At 39.4% G+C, this 20,329-nt stretch overlaps 1 protein-coding gene across 1 annotated transcript in view; it reads left to right on the top strand.

The window, feature by feature from the left end:
* ncanb (neurocan b) overlaps positions 1-20,329 on the top strand; it is a 470,747-nt gene that overhangs the window by 122,975 nt on the left and 327,443 nt on the right. Inside the window, 1 exon segment of the mRNA XM_061888041.1 lies at positions 5,875-5,951. Coding sequence (XP_061744025.1) covers positions 5,879-5,951 — 73 coding nt within the window. The 5' untranslated portion in view covers positions 5,875-5,878.

Genomic DNA, 20,329 nt, shown 5'->3' with positions numbered 1-20,329 from the left:
AAACCCTTGATTTTCTGTCTTAATGCCTTTGCTTGCATTTTGGTGTACACCGGTAAGATATTTTTATGATGTCAGTGTTTGCATCAGTAGCATTACCTACACTACTGTAAACCGACACAAGCTATCAAAATCCAGCATCTCCACTGTAGCAGGCGGAAAATCCTCCCTCCAGCCCTCGGGCCCACAACGTCTCCCAAGAGGGTCCGCATTCATTATTTACGCTCTCGTACCCCAACCCCCCCGTACCCCATGGGCTGCACAGGGCAGATTTCATTTCACCTCATTTGACGGCTGTCCTTTAGCTGTAGGGCCGTATACTGTATATACATGCACATGCTTGAAGGCAGTTTGACCATCTTTTATAGCTGTGTCATATATTCTTTGTGTGAAAAATGAATAGACCATGCTATTAACTGTGTCGTGAAGCACTTTGTGGTGCTTTACGTGATAAATCTTACTTAAATACAAAACCCAAAACCAGTGAAGTTGGCAGATTGTGTAAATCGTAAATAAAAACAATGCTTTGCAAATCCTTTTCAACCTATATTGAATTGAATAGACTGCAAAGATAAGATATTTAATGTTCAAACTGAGAAACTTTATTCTTTTCTTTTTTTGAAAATCATCATTACCTTAGAATTTAATGGCAGCAACACATTGCAAAAACGTTGGCACAAGGGAATTTTTACCACTGTGTTACATGGCCTTTCCTTTTAACAACACTCAGTAAACGTATGGAAACTGAGGAGACCAATTAAGTTTTTCAGTCGCTTGATGTACAGCTTAAGTTGGGCGGTATAGCCGGGTTGGTCAAGTGGCTGTGCCAGCAATTTGAGGGTTCCAGGTTCGATCCTCGCTTCTCCCATCCGAGTCCCTGCCGTTGTGTCCTTGGGCAAGACACTTTACCCACCTGCACCCAGAGCCACTCACACTGGTTTAAATGTAACTTGGATGTTGGATTTCACTATGTAAAGCGCTTTGAGTCACGAGAGAAAAAGTGCTACGTAAATATAATTCACTTCATTTTAGTCCGGGGTCTCCGTTGTCGTAATTTAGGCCACACATTTTCAATGGGAGACAGGTCTGGACTGCACTCTTTTACTACGAAGCCACACTGTTGTAAAACATGCAGAATGTGGCATTTCTAGTATCAGACCAAACTAATGTAAAATCTTCAAAGGACATAAGAATGAATTTATTATAGTTTAACAGAAATGTAGACAGAAACGTGTTGCAACAGAAAATGGCCACCTTTGACAATAACTTAGCAAGTGATTGATAATATTTTTGAGAAAATAATACACTTGGAAATGACACAATGTCACTGCATGTCAGCAGTCAAATTGGGAACTTTTCTAACCTGTTTATATACCAAATAATGTGTTATTGCAAGAGGTTGCAATATACCATATTTTCCGGACTATGAGGCGCACTTAAAATCCTTTTTTTGTCCTCAAAACTTGACAGAGTGCCTTATAACTCGGTGAGCCTAATGTAAGGAATACGTTTGTTTGGGCTTACCCACCTCAAATCAATTGTATTTGGTACACTGTGTAATAAGTGTGACCAGTAGATGGCAGTCAAACATCAGAGATACATGTAGGCTGCACCGTTTGATATGCTTCAACATACGAGTATTATGGTGTGTGTATAAGGTAAGACATATCAACTGGCATTTTGTTTCGCAATATTATGCAAAAGCAACTTTTCTTACCGTCTAAAACCTGCTAATCTGTATTTGAGATCTGCATGAATCCTGAAAAATTGCGCGCATCCGCCTTTGTAGTCCACCGTAGTCGATAAGCTTCTTCTTTTTCTCTATCTTCTTGTTATGGGACATTCATCCTCCACTGTTGCCATTTATAATATAAAGCAGCATATAGTTTGTACTTATATCTGTCAGTAAACTCACCATGAAAGTACTAAAACATACCGGTTTAGTGAGTGTACACTACTCACCCAAGGAACTTTAGTTATAAGTGTTCCGGTTGCACACCAGCGCCCCCCGCGACTCCGAAAGGGAATAAGCGGTAGAAAATGGATGGATGGATGGACAGTTGCACATTTTTTCACTGGACACATTTCCGGCAGATGAAGATATGCTGCTCCATTGTTGATTTAAGTAAAGTCAGAATGTCATTCAAACAGTTAGCTCCATCTTTTGAAACTTCTTCCACCCCGTCCTTGCACGCTACACCGCTACAAAAAAGATGACTGGGAGAAGACTCTGTCAAAGATGAGCCACGTAAATAAGACCGCCCACAAAACGGCGCATCCTAAAGCGACTGTCAGAAAACGGCTTGAAGATGATCTGTAAAACATAATCTATGCAACATTTTGACCAAAGAACCACCATCACATGTTTTGTAGACCACAAGGAAGGGTTTTCAATTTAGAAAAAAAAAAAGTCACTCCTTCTAATGCGCCTTATAATCCGGTGCACCTTATACAGTACATGCCAAAAGTTTGGACACACCTTGTCCTCATTCAATGCTTTTTCTTTATTTTCATTACTATTTACATTGTAGATTGTCACTGAAGGCATCAAAACTATGAATGAATATATGTGGAGTTATGTACTTAACAAAAAAAGTGAAATAACGGAAAACATGATTTATATTCTAGTTTCTTCAAAATAGCCACCCTTTGCTCTGTGTAATGCTTTGCAGACTCTTGGCATTCTCTCGATGAGCTTCAAGCACACCTGGTGACTACCCCTGGAAGCTTATAAAGAGAATGCCGAGAGTGTACACAACAGTAATCAGAGCAAAGGGTGGCTATTTTGAAGAAACTAGAATTTAAAACATGTTTTCAGTCATTTCGCCATTTTTTGTTAAGTACATAACTGCACGTGTTCATTATATCAATCAATTAATCAATCAGTGTTTATTTATATAGCCCTAAATCACAAGTGTCTCAAAGGGCTGCACAAACCACAACAACATCCTCGGTAGAGCCCACATAAGGGCAAGGAAAAACTCACCCCAGTGACAATGATGACTATGAGAAACCTTGGAGAGGTCCGCATATGAATGAATGAATGAATGGTTTATTTTGAGCCATGCAAACTAAACAAGAGAATGACATAAAATACAAAAGAAATATATAGATACATTATTTTTACACCTACATTGAAAAAATTGCATGTGACTAATCTTTTGCAGATGTCAAGATTGTCTCAAAAGGGAGTGGGAAGAAGTAAACTTATTAGGTCCCACCCCTATACATATACAATATATATATACAATATAATTCAATTCAGTGGTTGCTGCTATATATTGTTTATATATAATACATTTAAATTCACACACACTTACATATATACATATGTACACACACATATTTACACAACACACACATATATACAATTTATATATATATATATATATATATATATATATATATATATATATATATATATATACATACACATACACATACACACATAATCACATACATACACACATGCATATACCCAAAATACACACATATCCATCACACACACACACCTATATAAATACAATATATATAATAGTATATATAATATACACTTGTGTCTAAACATTATTAACAGTTTATGGTGCCTATGGGAACAAGCTTTCATTTTGACTGTGATATTAGTGGTTATTAGTGGATCTGTGGCTGTGGAGCTATTGCCCCTGATCAACAGGACCTGAGGACCACTCTTGCTATGTGTCCTATGCTGCGCATTAAAAGAGACGAGGGGAGCCCCCTGCCAGAGGAGTTCTCCACGAACATAATATCCCCCACTCGCCTGCCCTGTACTCCAGATAGTGTACCCAATATGTGGGCTTTGATACCTTCAGTGACAATCTACAATGTAGTCATGAAAACAAAGACCATGCATTGAATGAGAAGGTGTGTCCAAAATTTTCGCCTGTGAAAAAAGATAAAAAATATACTATTCATCGGCAGTGCGCCTTATGGTCCGGAAAATACGTTATATCAAAATATAGATTTTCGGCCACATCGCCCATCCCTATTATGTACTATGATTCGTGCTCATATCGTATCAGATCGGTATTGGCCAATACTCAGGGCCGCAATATCAGTGTTGTGTCGGAAGCCAAAAAGTTGTTCTACTTGTGTGGTGTTCGGGTCTGTGGGACCCGTTTTCATTTTTTTATTAAAGGTAAAAATTATATAATTAATTAATTTTTCAAACTGAGACTCACTTACTTTGGCTCATTTCATGTGAAAAAAATATCAGAATACATATTTAACACACTATACACCCTCCCTACACATTTCTATTACATATAAGATATCCGGGTCCACTGGACCCGGGGCTAATAGAAGTGTGGAAATGGATGTTCTGAGTACCACACGCACACGCACACACACACAGACACACAGGAGGCCTAGACAGGAGGAGGACAGAGTGTAGGTACACAGAACATCAGAGGGTTAAATGTGCGAGAAAATGAGAGCAGGCAGTGTTGACAAACAATGTTGCAACCTTGTGTGGGAACCGCAGGTGCAGAAACATAAAAGACGAATGACTACACACCATACACCCCCCCCTCCACATTTCTATTACATATAAGATATCCGGGTTCACTGGACCTGGGGCTAATAGAAGTGTGGAAATTGTTCTGTGTAACACAGACACACACACACACTGAGGTACACAGAACATCAGAGAGTCAAATGTGCGAGAAAATGAGAGCAGACTGTGTTGACAAACAATGTTGCAACCTTGTGGTGAAACCGCAGGTGCAGAAACACAAAAGAAGACAGAACACAGACATTTTCTGTGCAACGTTCATATAGTTTATACTCAGCCAAGCGTTTGTGGGTCTGATAGACCCGCTGCATTTCAAAGCTTTTAATGCATAACTTTCAAACACTTATGTTAAAATACTGAACAGATGTCTATTCATATAAGGTAAACATTAATTCAGTATTTCAACATAAAAGTATTTTTTTGAGAGGCTTTAAAAGCCACACAATGCAACGGGTCCATCAGACCCACAAACGCTGGCTGAGTAACAATTTGAACATTACACAAGGGTTATGGGATATTTTTTGGCTCCTTCATGTCCTCTTTAAGTACCCAAATAAACTAGGCGGCTGTGTGTATTAGAGCCGAACTTGAATGTGACAGCTGCTTAGTTGCAGGGAAGTGTTGTGCTCGCCCTGTCAGCCTGCCAGCCAAATAGCGAGTGTTGACATGGAGGATGGTGTACTTACTGTATAATGTGACATTGTCCTCGCCGCCGTGACACTCTGCTCGGCAATGGAAAGTCTTTCCGCACACATCATGTACGATACGGCTGCAGCTCCCTTATCTGCTTGTTCCTTGTTGATATGCATCACTAAATAAACGTGTTTCTTGCTGCTGTGTATAAATAGTGCTTTTGAAAAATGCACCATTTCTATCAACAGATCAGAAAACGCAAGGAAAAAGTCCGACGACGCTGGCTCATTTTCAAAAAAAAAATTTTTTTTTGTCAACACGTGCTGGACAGTGCATGCTGGGATAGACTTAAATCCACTCGGTGCTGCTGATTAGGAATAAATGGGAGAAGACAAAAGCGGAATGGGGCTTTAAACGTCATTAAGGATAAGTGCTCGCTGTCCAAATGGGAGATCCTTGTCTCTGAAGTGTAGGGATAATGGCCTATAGTTCAAATTACACTTGAGGGAGATGAAACATGAAGGTAACAGCGAGTTGACTTTTTTTTTTTTTAAAGGCTTAAAATGAATGTTTTTGAGCCTTAAAAAGGGCTTTAGAGTGCGCCGTACATCACAAGGATGAATGAAGTGACAGCTCTGAATCCGAAGAGAGTGTGGATAAGAGGAGCCGCAGAGACAAAACATGTTTATCTTATAGTCTTTTCTTTTCTCCAGCAGGATGTGCGACATCATGCCGACGTGTCGACTTCAAACCTTGCTGGTCCTCCTGATGCTTCACACCGTCAACCATGGTGAGTCCAACTTGTTCACCTTTTCACAAACTCCACCTACCACCCCCTTTTTTTTTTATTTAGCAAGTACCAAATTTTTTGGGACGATACGGTGCACTTAAAGTTAAAGTACGACTGATAGTCACGCACACACTAGGTGTGGTGAAATTACCCTCTGCATTTGACCCATCCCTTTGTCCAACCCTTTGGAGTGAGGGGAGCAATGAGCAGCAGCGGTGGCCGCGCTCGGGAATCAATATTGGGATTTAACGCGACCTAGTTCGCATGCACAGAAAATGCACACTACATAGTCACCTACAGTGTTGCTTTGTGCAAATTCTTAAATTAAATTGAACTTATTTGAACAATATCCAGTGTTGTGGTAGTTCAGTTAACTGGAATCCAGTGTGCTGTGGGGCCCTATTGTAGTGAATCACACCTGAGCCATCTTAAATTAATCAAATCTTTATTAGACATGTGAAAGTACACAATGTACCGCACACGGACACGCACACACACACACACACACACACACAGCAGGCCTGGACAGGAGGAGGACAGAGTGTAGGTACACAGAACATCAGAGGGTCAAATGTGCGAGAAAATGAGAGCAGACAGCGTTGACAAACAATTAAAAGATGATTTTATAATTAACATAACATTTTACATCATTCAATCTAGGGATGTAGATATCCGGTCAGGACACTCCTCACTCTTTTGCCTTCACCTTCATTGTACAATCCTTTTTGGTGACTTTATATACTCTGGACCTCGACCTAAAGTCCACGACATACATGGCGGACAATAACTGATACAGTCTGCTTTGCCATTCCAAAAGCAATCGCTGTTTTCTGTAGTCTTCACTTGTCTGCTAGGTAATACAAAGCACGCGATGCCTTTTTTTTTTTATCACATCCACGGGAGCCCACATTTGTCTCCCCTTCGACAAATGGACAAAGTTTTTCGGTCAGTAGAATCACAGCTGACCCGAACATTCCAAAGTTCTCTTGCTGTCTGAGAAGTGTTGTATCCCAAATAGCTGCAATCGCTTTCTCCAAAGGTATTCATGTGTGATTTCCAAAAGCGCCTGTACATGGAGAAGAAAGAGAAACATGTTTCGATGACTCACCTCCATCTTTCCACTGGTTAACTCCGGTTGTTATGAAGCTGGCTGTGGCGCGTTCTTTCTGACGTCACTACTTGTGTGGGGCGCAGTCTTTCTGACGTAATTTCCTCTCCGAACTCACTTTGTAAACGATCAATTAGTCCATACAAAGGTAAGAGCCGGAGATTCAATAAATACATGGCGCACCCGGGGCGGTATAGCTCCGTTTGGTTCCAGCGGCCGTGCCAGCAACTTGAGGGTTCCAGGTTCGAACCCCATCCTAGTCACTACCGTTGTGTCCTTGGGCCAGACACTTTACCCACTTGCTCCTAGTGCCCCCCACACTGGTTCAGATGTAACTTTGATATTGGGTTTCACTATGTAAAGCGCTTTGAGTCAATAGAGGAAAGCACTATATAAATACATTTCACTTCACTTAACCCACCCGTGTAAAAAATTATCCAAGGAGGGTAACCTTAACGATGGTTTAGTGTGGCTGACACGGTGCTTGGTTTAAATAATTTCTCGTTTAAGGCAGTGGTTCTCAACCTTTTTTCAGTGATGTGCCCCCTGTGAAAATTTTTTTAATTCAAGTACCCCCTAATCAGAGCAAAGCATTTTTGGGTGAAAAAAAGAGGTAAAGAAGTAAAATACAGCATTATGTCATCAGTTTATGATTTATAAAATTGTATAACAGTGCAAAATATTGCTCATTTGTAGTGGTCTTTCTTGAACTATTTGGAAAAAAAAGATATATAAATAACAAACATTGTTGAAAAATAAACAAGTGATTCAATTATAAATAAAGATTTCAACACATAGAAGTAATCATCAACTTAAAGTGCCCTCTTTGGGGATTGTAATAGAGATCCATCTGGATTCATGAACTTACTTCTAAACATTTCTTCACCAAAAAAAATAAATCTTTAACATCAATATTTATGGAACATGCTCACAAAGAATCTAGCTGTCAACACTGAATATTGCATTTTTGTTTTTTTTCCCACAGTTTATGAACTTACATTCATATTTTGTTGAAGTATTATTCAATAATTATATTTATAAATGATTTTTAAATTGTTGCTATTTTTAGAATATTTAAAAAAAAAACTTTCATGTACCCCTTGGCATACCTTCAAGTACCCCCAGGGCTATGCGTACCCCCATTTGAGAACCACTGGTTTAAGGAGTTATCCGGCTTAATATAGACAGGGCCTAAGAAGTCTAAAAGGACTCAAGTCCTTGGACTGCGGGGGTCATGGGTTCGATTCCTGCTTCAGAGGACATCCAAATTAGGTGTGGTATCTGCAGGGAAGTTCCACTTCCTGAGCACTGGGCAAGGCCTATTGAACAAACCACTGAACCCCAACAGTTTGAAAGTGGAGCTACAGTTAATTGAGCTGCTCTGTAGAAAGCTGTACCGGCTTTAGTACTACTCCTCCATCTTGCATCGCTCGATCCGAAGTCAGCTATCTGACAAAGAATCAAGAGAGCGCTGGGGAATAGGAGACATCCATGTCGTTTTAAAAAAACAAAACAGACTCCACCAAAGTTATGTGCATGGCATGCTCCGCTCGGCACAGGCACGTGTGTCATCACAGCACAGTTCCTCTTTCTCTGTGAGTGCGCTTGGATAAACCACCTGGCGGTTGTATCCGCAGGCTTTTCGAGGCATCCAGAAAACAAAGAATGGTTGGTTGTGTTCTCTGCACACCCCCTGTTTGGGAGGCTCACCGTGCCAAAGTCTGCTTTGTTTCTTTTCTACCGCCACCAAAGGCAGGAACAATACGAACAGAGGAGACGGCACACAGTCTGTTGGACGGGCATCCGACGATGGAAGTGGTGGGGGGGGAAGTTTAGGCAGGAACAGATACATTTTGATAGACGGGCTGATAAAACTTGCAAATAGATAAACAAACCTCTAATTCACAAGCTGACTGGCGGTGACTGACGCGGAAAGGAGATTTTTACAAGAAAGTTCTAAAGCTTAGTGATACATCAGATATATAGAATGGACTTTATTGTCATTATATTTGCATATAACGGGATTAAGGTTTCCAATTTAAAGGCCTACTGAAACCCACTACTACCCACCACGCAGTCTGATAGTTTATATATCAATGATGAAATATTAACATTGCAACACATGCCAATACGACCTTTTTAGTTTACTAAATTGCAATTTTAAATTTCCCGGGAGTTTCGTCATGAAAACATCGTGTAATGATGACGTGTACGCAAGACGACACTGTTTTTTAGGAAGTATGAGCGCTGCGCACACACACAGTTAAATGTCGTCTGCTTTAACGGCATAATTACACAGTATTTTGGAGATCTGTGTTGCTGAATCTTTTGCAATTTGTTCAATTAGTAATGGAGAATTCAAAGTAGAAAGATGGAGTTGGGAAGCTTTAGCCTTTAGCCACACAAACACACAGTGATTCTTTGTTTAAAATACCCGGAGGTGAAGCTTTCCTATGGATCACAGCGGTCAAGTGAACATGGATCCAGACCAAATGTCAGCCAGCAGTTTACGGTGAGAAAATTGTGGTAAAAAGTTTCCACTTACCGGAGATCAGCTCAGCTGGCGTCGACTTCCCTTAGACACTGGCGTCAACAGACCCGTGGACACACCCCTCCGACTATCAGGTAATATTAAACTCACTAAAACATTAGCAACACAATAGAAAGATAAGGGATTTCCCAGAATTATCCTAGTAAATGTGTCTAAAAACATCTGAATCCGTCCCAATGCAATCGCCTTTTTTTTTTTTTTTTTTTTTCTAGTCCATCGCTATCAATATCCTCAAACATCTTCGCTCAAATTGATGGGGAAATTGTCGTTTTCTCGGTCCGAATAGCTGTTTTTGTTGGAGGCTCCTCTTTAAAAACAATGTGAGGTTGTGAGGAGCCATCAACGGGTGACGTCATCATCTGCGACTTCCGGTAAAGGCAGAGCTTTTCTGTTAGCTACAAAAAAAGTTGCGAACTTTATCGTGGATGTTCTCTACTAAATACTTTCAGCAAAAATATGGCAATATCGCGAAATGATCAAGTATGACACATAGAATGGACCTGCTATCCCCGTTTAAATAAGATCTCATTTCAGTAGGCCTCTAAAGCTTAGTGATGTATCAGATATATAGAATAGAAGAATAGAATGGACTTTATTGTCATTATATTTGCATATAACGGGATTAAAGACTCCCAATTTAAGGTGCAGTAGTGGGAAAAAATATGGGATAAAAATAAATTGCACAATGGGTAATATTAGAGCTGTAATGGTATGTGTATTTGTATTGAACAGTTTCGGTACGGGGGTTTCAATCCGATGCGGAGATGTACTGAACGAGTTTCCAGACAGTCTATTCTAGCAAGGTCGCTGCTAGCACCGGACATGTCCTCTTTTGCTAGGATGCTAGCAGCGACCTTGCTAGAATAGACGGACCATACCTCCTGTTTTCACTGGACATGTCCTCTTTTGCGGGGCTGTCAAGGCAGAGTTTCTTAAATGCCTCAAATGTCCGGCATTTTCAGTTATGGTTGCGTGTATTAACAATGTACGTTCAGGGTTAAGAAGGGGTAAAAAGCAAAACCAATCGTGCGCGCAGCAGAATTTGTGAGGGAGGAGCAGAGATCGGGAGGGTAATGATAAACGTGCATGCGTCTCCAGGCTCTTCTTTTTATTCATTGATTTATCAGATTAAATTTTTTAATTATCTATAACAGGGGTGTCAAAAGTGTGCCCCGGAGGCCATTTGCGGCCCACAGCTAATGTTTTAAGGCCCACGGCACAGTCTATAAATACTTTGAAAATAAACAAAAACATAACAAAAGTGAAATAAAAAAGCTTGAAGGTTAAATGTAATTTAGAAAAAGTTGCAACGTTGACTAATAAAACAAAGCTGATTTTTTCTTTCAAACTGTCATTGCTCAAAACATAATATTGAATCAAAATCAATGTTATAATGAATTATTGGCCTATCCAAGGTTCCAATTACTTCACATTAATATTCCAGTAAGAAAATATTTTTGGTGCAAGATTTTGCTTTTTTTGATAAATAAATAACCAACAAAAATATATTTTGTCTATTTACTGTACCGAAAATGAACTGAACCATGACCTGGAAACCGAGGTACGTACTGAACCAAAATTTTTGTGTACCAGTACACCCCTAGGTAATATAGAAAACAAAAACAAACAAAAAAAAATGAATTGAAACAGACTACTATGAAAATAATAAGCAATCCTATACAATATACAAAATACTATACAATATACAGAGCAAGACAAGAGTACCGGAGTAATATATAATCACTGTCAGATGTATTGCACTCGAAAGATAATATTGCATTAGTGTAGGATATTTTATAGGGGTGAATCGTTTATCATAAGTTACAGTTCAAGATGGTAACAGCTCTGGGAAAGAAGCTGTCTCTGAGCCTGTTGGTTCTGGCTCTGGTGCACCTGTAGCGCCCGCCTGTTGGGTAGCAGGTCGAACAGGTGAAAGCCAGGGTGTGTGCTTGGTGATGCTTTTTGCTCTGTTGAGGAAACGGGAGCTGTGGAAATTCTTCAGAGAGGGGAGGGGGCGGCCAAAGATTTTTTTGTGCAGACTTTATGACCCTCTGAATTGCTTTTTTGTCTGCTTCAGTGCAGCTGGCGTACCACACCGTTATGCAGTACGTCAGCAGACTCTCGACAGCCGAGCGATAAAAGGTCACCATCAGCTGCCTCTCCTGTCTGTTCTTTCTCGGACTGGAAGTGTTTTTTTTGTTTTTTTTTTTTACCCTGAGCGTTCATATTTTGCTGTGTTTGTTGCATTTTTTTTGCGTTTCGATTGATTGTAAAATATGTCGATTGAGAGGAGGTGTGACGTTCATATGTTGTCAATATTCAGTGTTTTATCGTTCATAGTTGATATTGTATTTTTATTTTTGGTAACACTTTAGTATGGGGAACATATTCTAAGTAAGATACTTAATTTAGAGTTATTTGGACACTAGGGGAACATATAAAGGTTAGGGTTACTAATAAGCAATAATTCTGAGGTTGAGGGAAGACTCTTCATAAATGGCTTATGGTTGTATAATAAGGCCATGCAGAATAAGGTATTAAGTACTTAATAATGACTAAGTGCCAATATGGTACTAAATTGCATGTTAATAAGCAACTAATTAATGGTGAATATGTTCCCCATACTAAAGTGTTACCTTATTTTTTTTTAAAATAAAAAACGATGAATTTTGTGATTTATAGTAAATCCCACATTCTTTAATTTCATGTACATTCTGGGTGTCTCATTCAGTAAAAATAATAATAAAATAAAATTAAAAAATGTCCATTCCGTTTTAAAGGCGGTCTTTTATAACGTTTTAGCATTAAATCAGACTTTATTGTGAAGTTTGTATTAGTGTTCCTAAATACAGGGTAACACTTTAGTATGGAGAACATATTCACCATTAATTAGTTGCTTATTAAGATTCAAATTAGTAACATATTGGCTCTTAATTAATCATTAACACCTTATTCTGCATGTCCTTATTATACAACCAGTAAGCCATTAACTAACCTCAAAATTATTCCTTATTAGTAACTGTGAACGGCTTCGCGCCGCCATCGTGTGGGTTGCATGATTCATTGAGGAATGACATCGCCGAGCAGGTTTGACTCGCTTTATTTTTCAGTAACAGCTTATCTTTCCGTCGGGTCGCTTTTCAGCTGCTCAGCGCCTTCCTGCTTGCTCCTCTCTCGCTCCTTGATCGGCTGCGTCCTCGCTGTTGTCTTCGGCTCGCTCTTGGTCATTGTCGCTCTCTAGGTCTTTCTCCTGGTTCTCCTACTTCTGCCACAATCGCTCCTCCTTCTCCCCTTTTATGCTGGAGGAGAAGATGCAGGGATTAAGAGCAGGTGTGTGATCTACACACATGACTCGGATTGCCGCAGCGTCGCTCCAAGCGTGCCCCACCTTTTTCGCTCCGTTGCATGCTGCGCCTCCTGGCCGCCATCTTGGGCAGGACCGCTGTTTGTCCTAAGCTGCTGTCGGCTCCGTCCGTCCACAGTAACCCTAACCCTAACCTTTATATGTTCCCCTAGGGTCCAAACAACGTTAAATTAAGTCTGTGTTACTTAGAATATGATCACCATACTAAAGTGTTACCAAAAATAGGTTTACTGGCCCCCAGACACATTTTTTTCTCGAAACTCGGCCCCTCGTGTCACAATAATTGCCCAGGCCCGATCTAAGCCAGATATGCTTACGAAGTTATTACAACCCTGTCTAGGCCAACAACTGATAACCTGAGACATTACTTTTTTTGGTGAAATTGAGTTAATTAAAAAAAAAAACTCCCCTAACAACAGCAACCAACAGCTCAAATAAGTATTTGCAATTGCCTGTTCTGACTCATCAAACTTGAAAAAATTTGACATTTAACTGCAAAGCAAAAAGAAAAAAAACTGTCCCTTGAGATGGGATAAGTGTCTGCCACATAATGAGGAGATTAAGAATAGAACATCAACAAATCAAAGATTAAATAGGAAACTCGGGCCGATTCAAACGTGTTGTTGGCAGCGCTTGATGGGAAGCATTAAGCTGTCCAAACGTGTGGAACAACCGGCTCAGCGGCGTAACCGTGAGCCGCCACCGAGAAAAATGACCCAAAAAAAGACAGAAATGTCAGATTAACTCGAGTTGCTTCTGTGATGCTAATTGCAAACCGCTGCTGTGGGCCAACGATTGGGAACAACTCGTTTAAAGACTGATGGCTCCGTCGATGATTTTACTGATTTGCTCATTCGTGAGGCCGGATTTATTATTTTTTTTACAAAATGACGGATAAACATAGAAGACTAGAAAAGACTAGGGTTGTACGGTATACCAGTATCAGTAATACTACTAATGAATCATTTTCGTCACGTCGAGTCATTGCTGGTTTTACGAGCAGAGGAGCATGTTCGGCAGCGCACAATCACAGAGTACTTACAAGCAGACACAGTGTGTAGATAGAACAAGGAGAACTGATGCATTCTGGCTTAAAAAACTAACGATAAAGATGAAGTTATAACACTGAAACGCCATAAGGAAGAGGTGCCTTAAGACAGGGCTAGCTAGCTAGTGGCTAACCTCCCTCCGCCGTCTGCAGTGTTTTAGCTACGCACTTGTAAATCACTAATCCTCGCCTCCATGGCGACAAAGTGAGTTTCTTACAAATATCATCCCTGCAGGACGAGGAATAGCTAAACATGCTTCACTACACACCGTAGCTCACCGGCATCAAAATATAATTGGTGGAGCTACACCTGACATCCACTGGAATGATATCAAGTTCAGGCACATATCTAGTTGATACTACTATGATTAAGACAATTTTTTGGGCATCACAAAATCTTCTTTCGTCTTTTTTTTAATTCATATAATGTTTATAAACTCAGGAAATATGTCCCTGGACACATAAAGACTTTGAATACGACCAATGTATCTCTAACTGGACTATGGTTGTAAGGTATACTGGTATTAGTAGAGTACCGTGATACTTACAAATCATATTCAGTACTATATCGTCTCTGCCTATCTACACCTAACATCCACTATAATGATACCAAGTACAGTAGCGTATCTAGTCGATACTACTATGATTGTCTATTTTTCGGCATCACAACATCTTTTCATTTTTTTTTTTTTTACATGTATCTTATGTTTATAAACTCAGGAAATACTTCCCTGGACACATGAGGACTTTGAATATGACCAATGTATTATCCTGTAACTACTTGGTATTGGATTGATACCCACATTTATGGTATCATCCAAAACTAATGTAAAGTATCAAACAACAGAAATATAAGTGATTATTACATTTTAACAGAAGTGTAGATAGAACATGTTAAAAGAGAAAGTAAGCAGATATTAACAGTGCATTTTCTACAACTTGTCTTTAATAATGTTGACAAAATAATAACATGATAAATGACACAATATGTTACTGCATATGTCAGCAGCTAAATTAGGAGCCTTTGTTTGCTTACTTACGAATAAAAAACAAGTTGTTTTGTATGTTCACTATATCATTTAAGGACTAAATTGCAACAAGAAACCTGTTTAAAGTACCGTAAGATTTTTTGTTAAAATAAAGCCACTAATAAAAAAATTTTGCGGACCCCTTTATTTATAAAAGTACCGAAAAGTATCGAAATCATTTTGGTACCGGCACCAAAATATTGGTTTCGGGACAACACTAGGAGAGATTAATCAGGAGTTTGGATCTATTATTCAGGGTTAAACTGACTATAGACTCATTTGAGGCAAAATGTTTCCTGCTGTGTTTGAGTGACCGGCCGAAAAGCTCTGACCCGCTTGGAGAAGTAATCATAGGGCGCCCCCTGTTGGTTAGGCTGCGCACATCTCGAGAGCCAGACAATAAGACAATCCGTCTTGTTCAGACTTGTTTTCCAGGGAAAAACACTATTTAAGTGCGGAACACTCAACTAAGATGGCGGAAGACGACAAGGCAATACATTTTTATTTAATAGCCCTTTCTAAAACAATTCAACAGCATAACCTCTAAAGTCAAAGTAAGTCACAGTAACTCATTTTGACCAACATTTACTGGGTAGCTTGGATTTTTCTCAGGCTTTTTGTATGACTTTTTCTTCCTGTCAGGAAGACGAAGATAAAGACAAAATAAATAATGGGATCCATAGAACCCAAGATTGAACATATTGCGACAGGAAAATGCAGAATCTCCATTATGGGCCCTATTCTTCCATGTTCTTTAGTGCAGTGTTTTTCAACCACTCTGAATATACTTGTTTTAAGGTATTTTTGGGTTCATTGAGGTTAGCTAATTTGAGTTGTTTCGGAAAGTTTTGACAAGCGAAATTTTGTTGTGCTTTTGGCAGATAGTTTTGCTTAATTCAAATAAAATACCCCTCATTCTTGTATTTTTTTTTTCTGGTTTTTGAACACCGACTTTTTGCAGTGTGTTGTCTGTCTATCTGTGTTGGCCCTTTGATGAGGTTGCGACATGTCCAGGGTGTACCCCGCCTTCCGCCCGAATACAGTTGAGATAGGCTTCAGCGAGCCCGAAAGGGACAAGCGGTAGAAAATGGATGGATGTTACTGCATATGTCAGCAGGTAAATTAGGAGCCTTTGTTTTCTTTCTTTCTAAAAAAAGACAAGTTGTCTTGTATATTCACAATTTTATTTAAGGTAAACATAGAATCTCTCCGCCAGAATACAGGAATAACTCTGGCATTTCGAAGCCTGGTTTTATTGCTTCTTCTCGGGAGAAATTCCAGTCCACATGTGAATGTCCATCTAAGGACCTGGTTTGCTTTCTCCAAGTTTGGATATGAAAATTCACCTTAGGTTGAACATATGAGTCAATAAATTCACTTCATTAGCATGAAGGTATCACAGCCTTCCTGTTCAAAAAAAGGTCCTCATGCCTCGTATCAACCTCACATTTAGACGCATACTGCCCACTCGCAGAAAATGACAGCTGGGATAGGCATCGAATTCAGTACTTTTATAGGTACCGACCAAAGAACTACCGGGTACCGATTTCACAAAAAACAAAACAACCGGGACCATATTTCGATACGGTAATGTCTGGTCACAAACTAGCACAGAATAATTTCCACGCTGACAAAGCAAGAGGAAGGCACCCAAAAGTACAATATGGCTTTACATCTAAAAAATGCGCTAGCTTGATGCTAATTTACACTGGATTTGCCACAGACATGCTAAAGATTAGCATCAGCAATGGCGATAGATTTGTAATGAAACGCTACAATCAAACAGATGGTGTGTAATAAATACAATACTTAAAGTTTAAACTAAGGTATTCAAAATTAACGAATCAACCAAGCATGGAATTAATCACAAAATATTCTCGCATGATTCCTGTATCAACACAGACTAATCCCCCAGTGTGGTTGTGATATGACAGAGATATTCAAGTTAAGTGTTTTAGGGGCCTCGTTTGCAGAAAGCTAAAGACCAGGCAGCCAGACATATTTAATGTATATTCCGGAAGAACCAATGTCTTCTTCTTGGGGCGGTATAGCTCGGTTGGTAGAGTGGCTGTGCCAGCAACTTGAGGGTTCCAGGTTCGGTTCCCGCTTCCGCCATCCAAGTCAGTGCTGTTGTGTCCTTGGGCGAGAAACTTTACCCACCTGCTCCCAGTGCCACCCACACTGGTTTAAATGTAACTTAGATATTGGGTTTCACTATGTAAAAGCGCTTGGAGTCACTAGAGAAAAGCGCTATATAAATATAATTCACTTCACTTCACATCCTATCAGTTCTCATACATTTGTGATTTAGGGCTATATAAATAAACATTGATTGATTGATTGATCCCAGTGAGAGCAGACATTATACAGTAAGTGTTTGTCTTTTTATGTTTGTTGTTGTTCACAAAGTCTGCCGTGAGTTGTAGTCGAAGGGAAAAGCTAACATTTTGATGCATCTCTGAAATGAATGATCCGCAATATGCTTAAAATTAGCAAAATATGTACATATTACATATTGTGAATGTGCCTGTTACTACATTATACATTTACTTACAACGTGTATATAAAACATTGATATTTATGGATGTTTTTTTAGAGTACCTTATTGACTCGCATTTGGTGTATTGTTGGCTGACATTTGCTAACATTCATGTATGAGTTAGAATGCATTAAAAAAGAACAATATATGTGTGCTTGTCTTACATTTTGATTGTAAATGATAGGCAAAATTCCAAGGAATGTGCAGTTATCCTTTAAGTCTGTCACTTTTTACTAAAAAACTTGCTGGTATTTTTATATACTATTCATTGAAGACCAAAAATCTTAGATCCCAAAATATCTTATGTTAATACAGTCCGACCGACACTATTTTAGAAAACAGACTAATGGATACGTAGTAGTACCCAGAGCAAGAACATGTGCTATACTAAACTGTGTTGTGCAGAGCTGCTTCCCAGCGGAATAGGCTTTCCCTCCCTCTTTTAAAGAAGCCGAATAATGTAAGGGGTTTTAAAAACAAGCTTGAAGAGATACTGCAATTAAGACTTTTTTTTTTTTCTTCCTTTTATGTCCTGTGTGTTTTAGTCAGTGGTGGGCTGTGCGTTTCCCAACTAGGTCTTCAGTGATGTCCAACTTCAATGATGACCTCTCAAAATACCATAATTTGTCATCACATGACCATTGCTGGAGAAATACTGTACACAAACCCATTTACGGACTACTGGGAATTGTACAAAACGGGTTATTTTCTGGCGCATTTAAAAATAAAAAAAACTGCATCAGCAATTAAAACTTATCTTATGTGGTACTGTCAACTGCCCGATTGTAGCTGAGATAGGTGCCAGCGCCCCCCGCAACCCCAAAAAGGAATAAGCGGTACAAAATGGATGGATAGAAAATACATATTAAATGTGAAAAAATTAAGAAATAAAATATATGAACTCACATTTTGGCAGCATGGTGGAGGAGGGGTTGGTGCATGTGCCTCACAATACGAAGGTCCTGAGTTGTCCTGGGTTCAATCCCGGGCTCGGGATCTTTCTGTGTGGAGTTTGCATGTTCTCCCCGTGACTGCGTGGGTTCCCTCCGGGTACTCCGGCTTCCTCCCACTTCCAAAGACATGCACCTGGGGATAGGTCGATTGGCAACACTAAATTGGCCCTAGTGTGTGAATGTGAGTGTGAATGTTGTCTGTCTATCTGTGTTGGCCCTGCGATGAAGTGGAGACTTGTCCAGGGTGTACACCGCCTTCCGCCCGTATGCAGCTGAGGTAGGCTCCAACGACTCCAAACGGGACACGCGGTAGAAAATGGATGGATGGATGGTTGGATGGAACTCACATTTCATCGCCGGGATAGCTGAGCGAGTTTCCGAGGTAGGCCGACATGGTCCCATAAGATGTAGTTTCTCTTTAAATATCCTTCTTGAAAATGGCCTTGCAAATATAAAAGATGCAGACGAGGCGTTTTGACCGAGTTCTTAAAGTTTACTCCACAGCGTGCTCATCAAAAACATCCCGCTGCATCTCTACATTCAACAACCGTAACAGGGCTACTGCGCATGCGCTTCACTATTCTGGCATTCTGGGTAATGAAGTTCTTATGTTACCTAGCTTGTAACATCACTATATATATCTGCCTTAGGCCAGCTAGAAGGCCTTACTTACTGACAGCAACTCGTGATCTGATTTGCTATCGTAACTGTCTATCATATGTTTGTGTCCATTCACGGACACCCGCATTGTTGATTCTGAAGGCCCCTGGGCAGATTTCGTACAGCATAGCAACATAAGCTTGCTGAATTCTGATTGGATACACTCTATGGCAAAAAACAACAGCACTGGAATGAGCATAATATGACATGAAAATAATATAAATACTTTTAGATATTTAGGGAAAATAATATTAATAATTACTTTTATCTTTAAATACGATCATGATTTCTGGTTATGTAGTACTGTCTGTTTATAGTGGGGGTGTGCAAAGCATCCGCTCTTTGTATGTGTATAAGAATTCGTTGAGGGGGTGGGGGGGGGGTATTTGTATTTTTATCTCTATTCCAGTAAAATTATTATTTTTCTTTTTTTTTGCGTTACAGTGCAAATGTTCTTTAATTATCCATTGTAGTTACGGTCATGGAAAATTGGTTGTTTTGTTTCAACCACATTAAGAAATGTGAACAAATCTTTATTCTAATTTCTATGACATGAAAGTATTTGTTCGATATAAGTATTCTTAAAAAAAACACGTTATTTTTGCCTTTCCGAATAGCGTATTCGGGTTCGGCACTTTATATAGATAACTTTTTGTTGTTGAGTGTATTTTCTATGTATTGAATTTTTATTTAGAGATTGTTATTGTCTTATGTGATGGACCTCAGGACTAATAGAGGTTACTGTGTAACTCAATTCAATTTCCTTTATTTAACCAGGTAAAGACTCTTTGACATTCAAATCTCTTTTTTTAAGACCGACCTGACAAAGAGGGCGGCACAAACAATAATTACAACAAGACAATACAACAGAACAACAGCAGTCATGCCAAAACAGGTCAAACATAATTTAAAAACGATTAATAATTTAATTTAAAAGCAAGTACATTTCCCAAGAGAACCGGTTTCTCGATCCTTAGAAATGGACTTCAACAAAATAATCAAATGTACTTCTAATGTATAAACTGTACTTGTTCTTATGCTATCTGAACTCACTGTGTTCTCTGCTGGCTGTACATATCCTACTAAATAAGACCTACACTGTTTGAATGTCCACATTTCTCTGTTGA

This window comes from Nerophis ophidion, linkage group LG26, assembly GCF_033978795.1.
Source record: "Nerophis ophidion isolate RoL-2023_Sa linkage group LG26, RoL_Noph_v1.0, whole genome shotgun sequence".
Lineage (NCBI taxonomy): Eukaryota > Metazoa > Chordata > Actinopteri > Syngnathiformes > Syngnathidae > Nerophis > Nerophis ophidion.
Note: the sequence above shows the minus strand (reverse complement) of the source record. Positions and strands in the feature narration are given on the sequence as shown.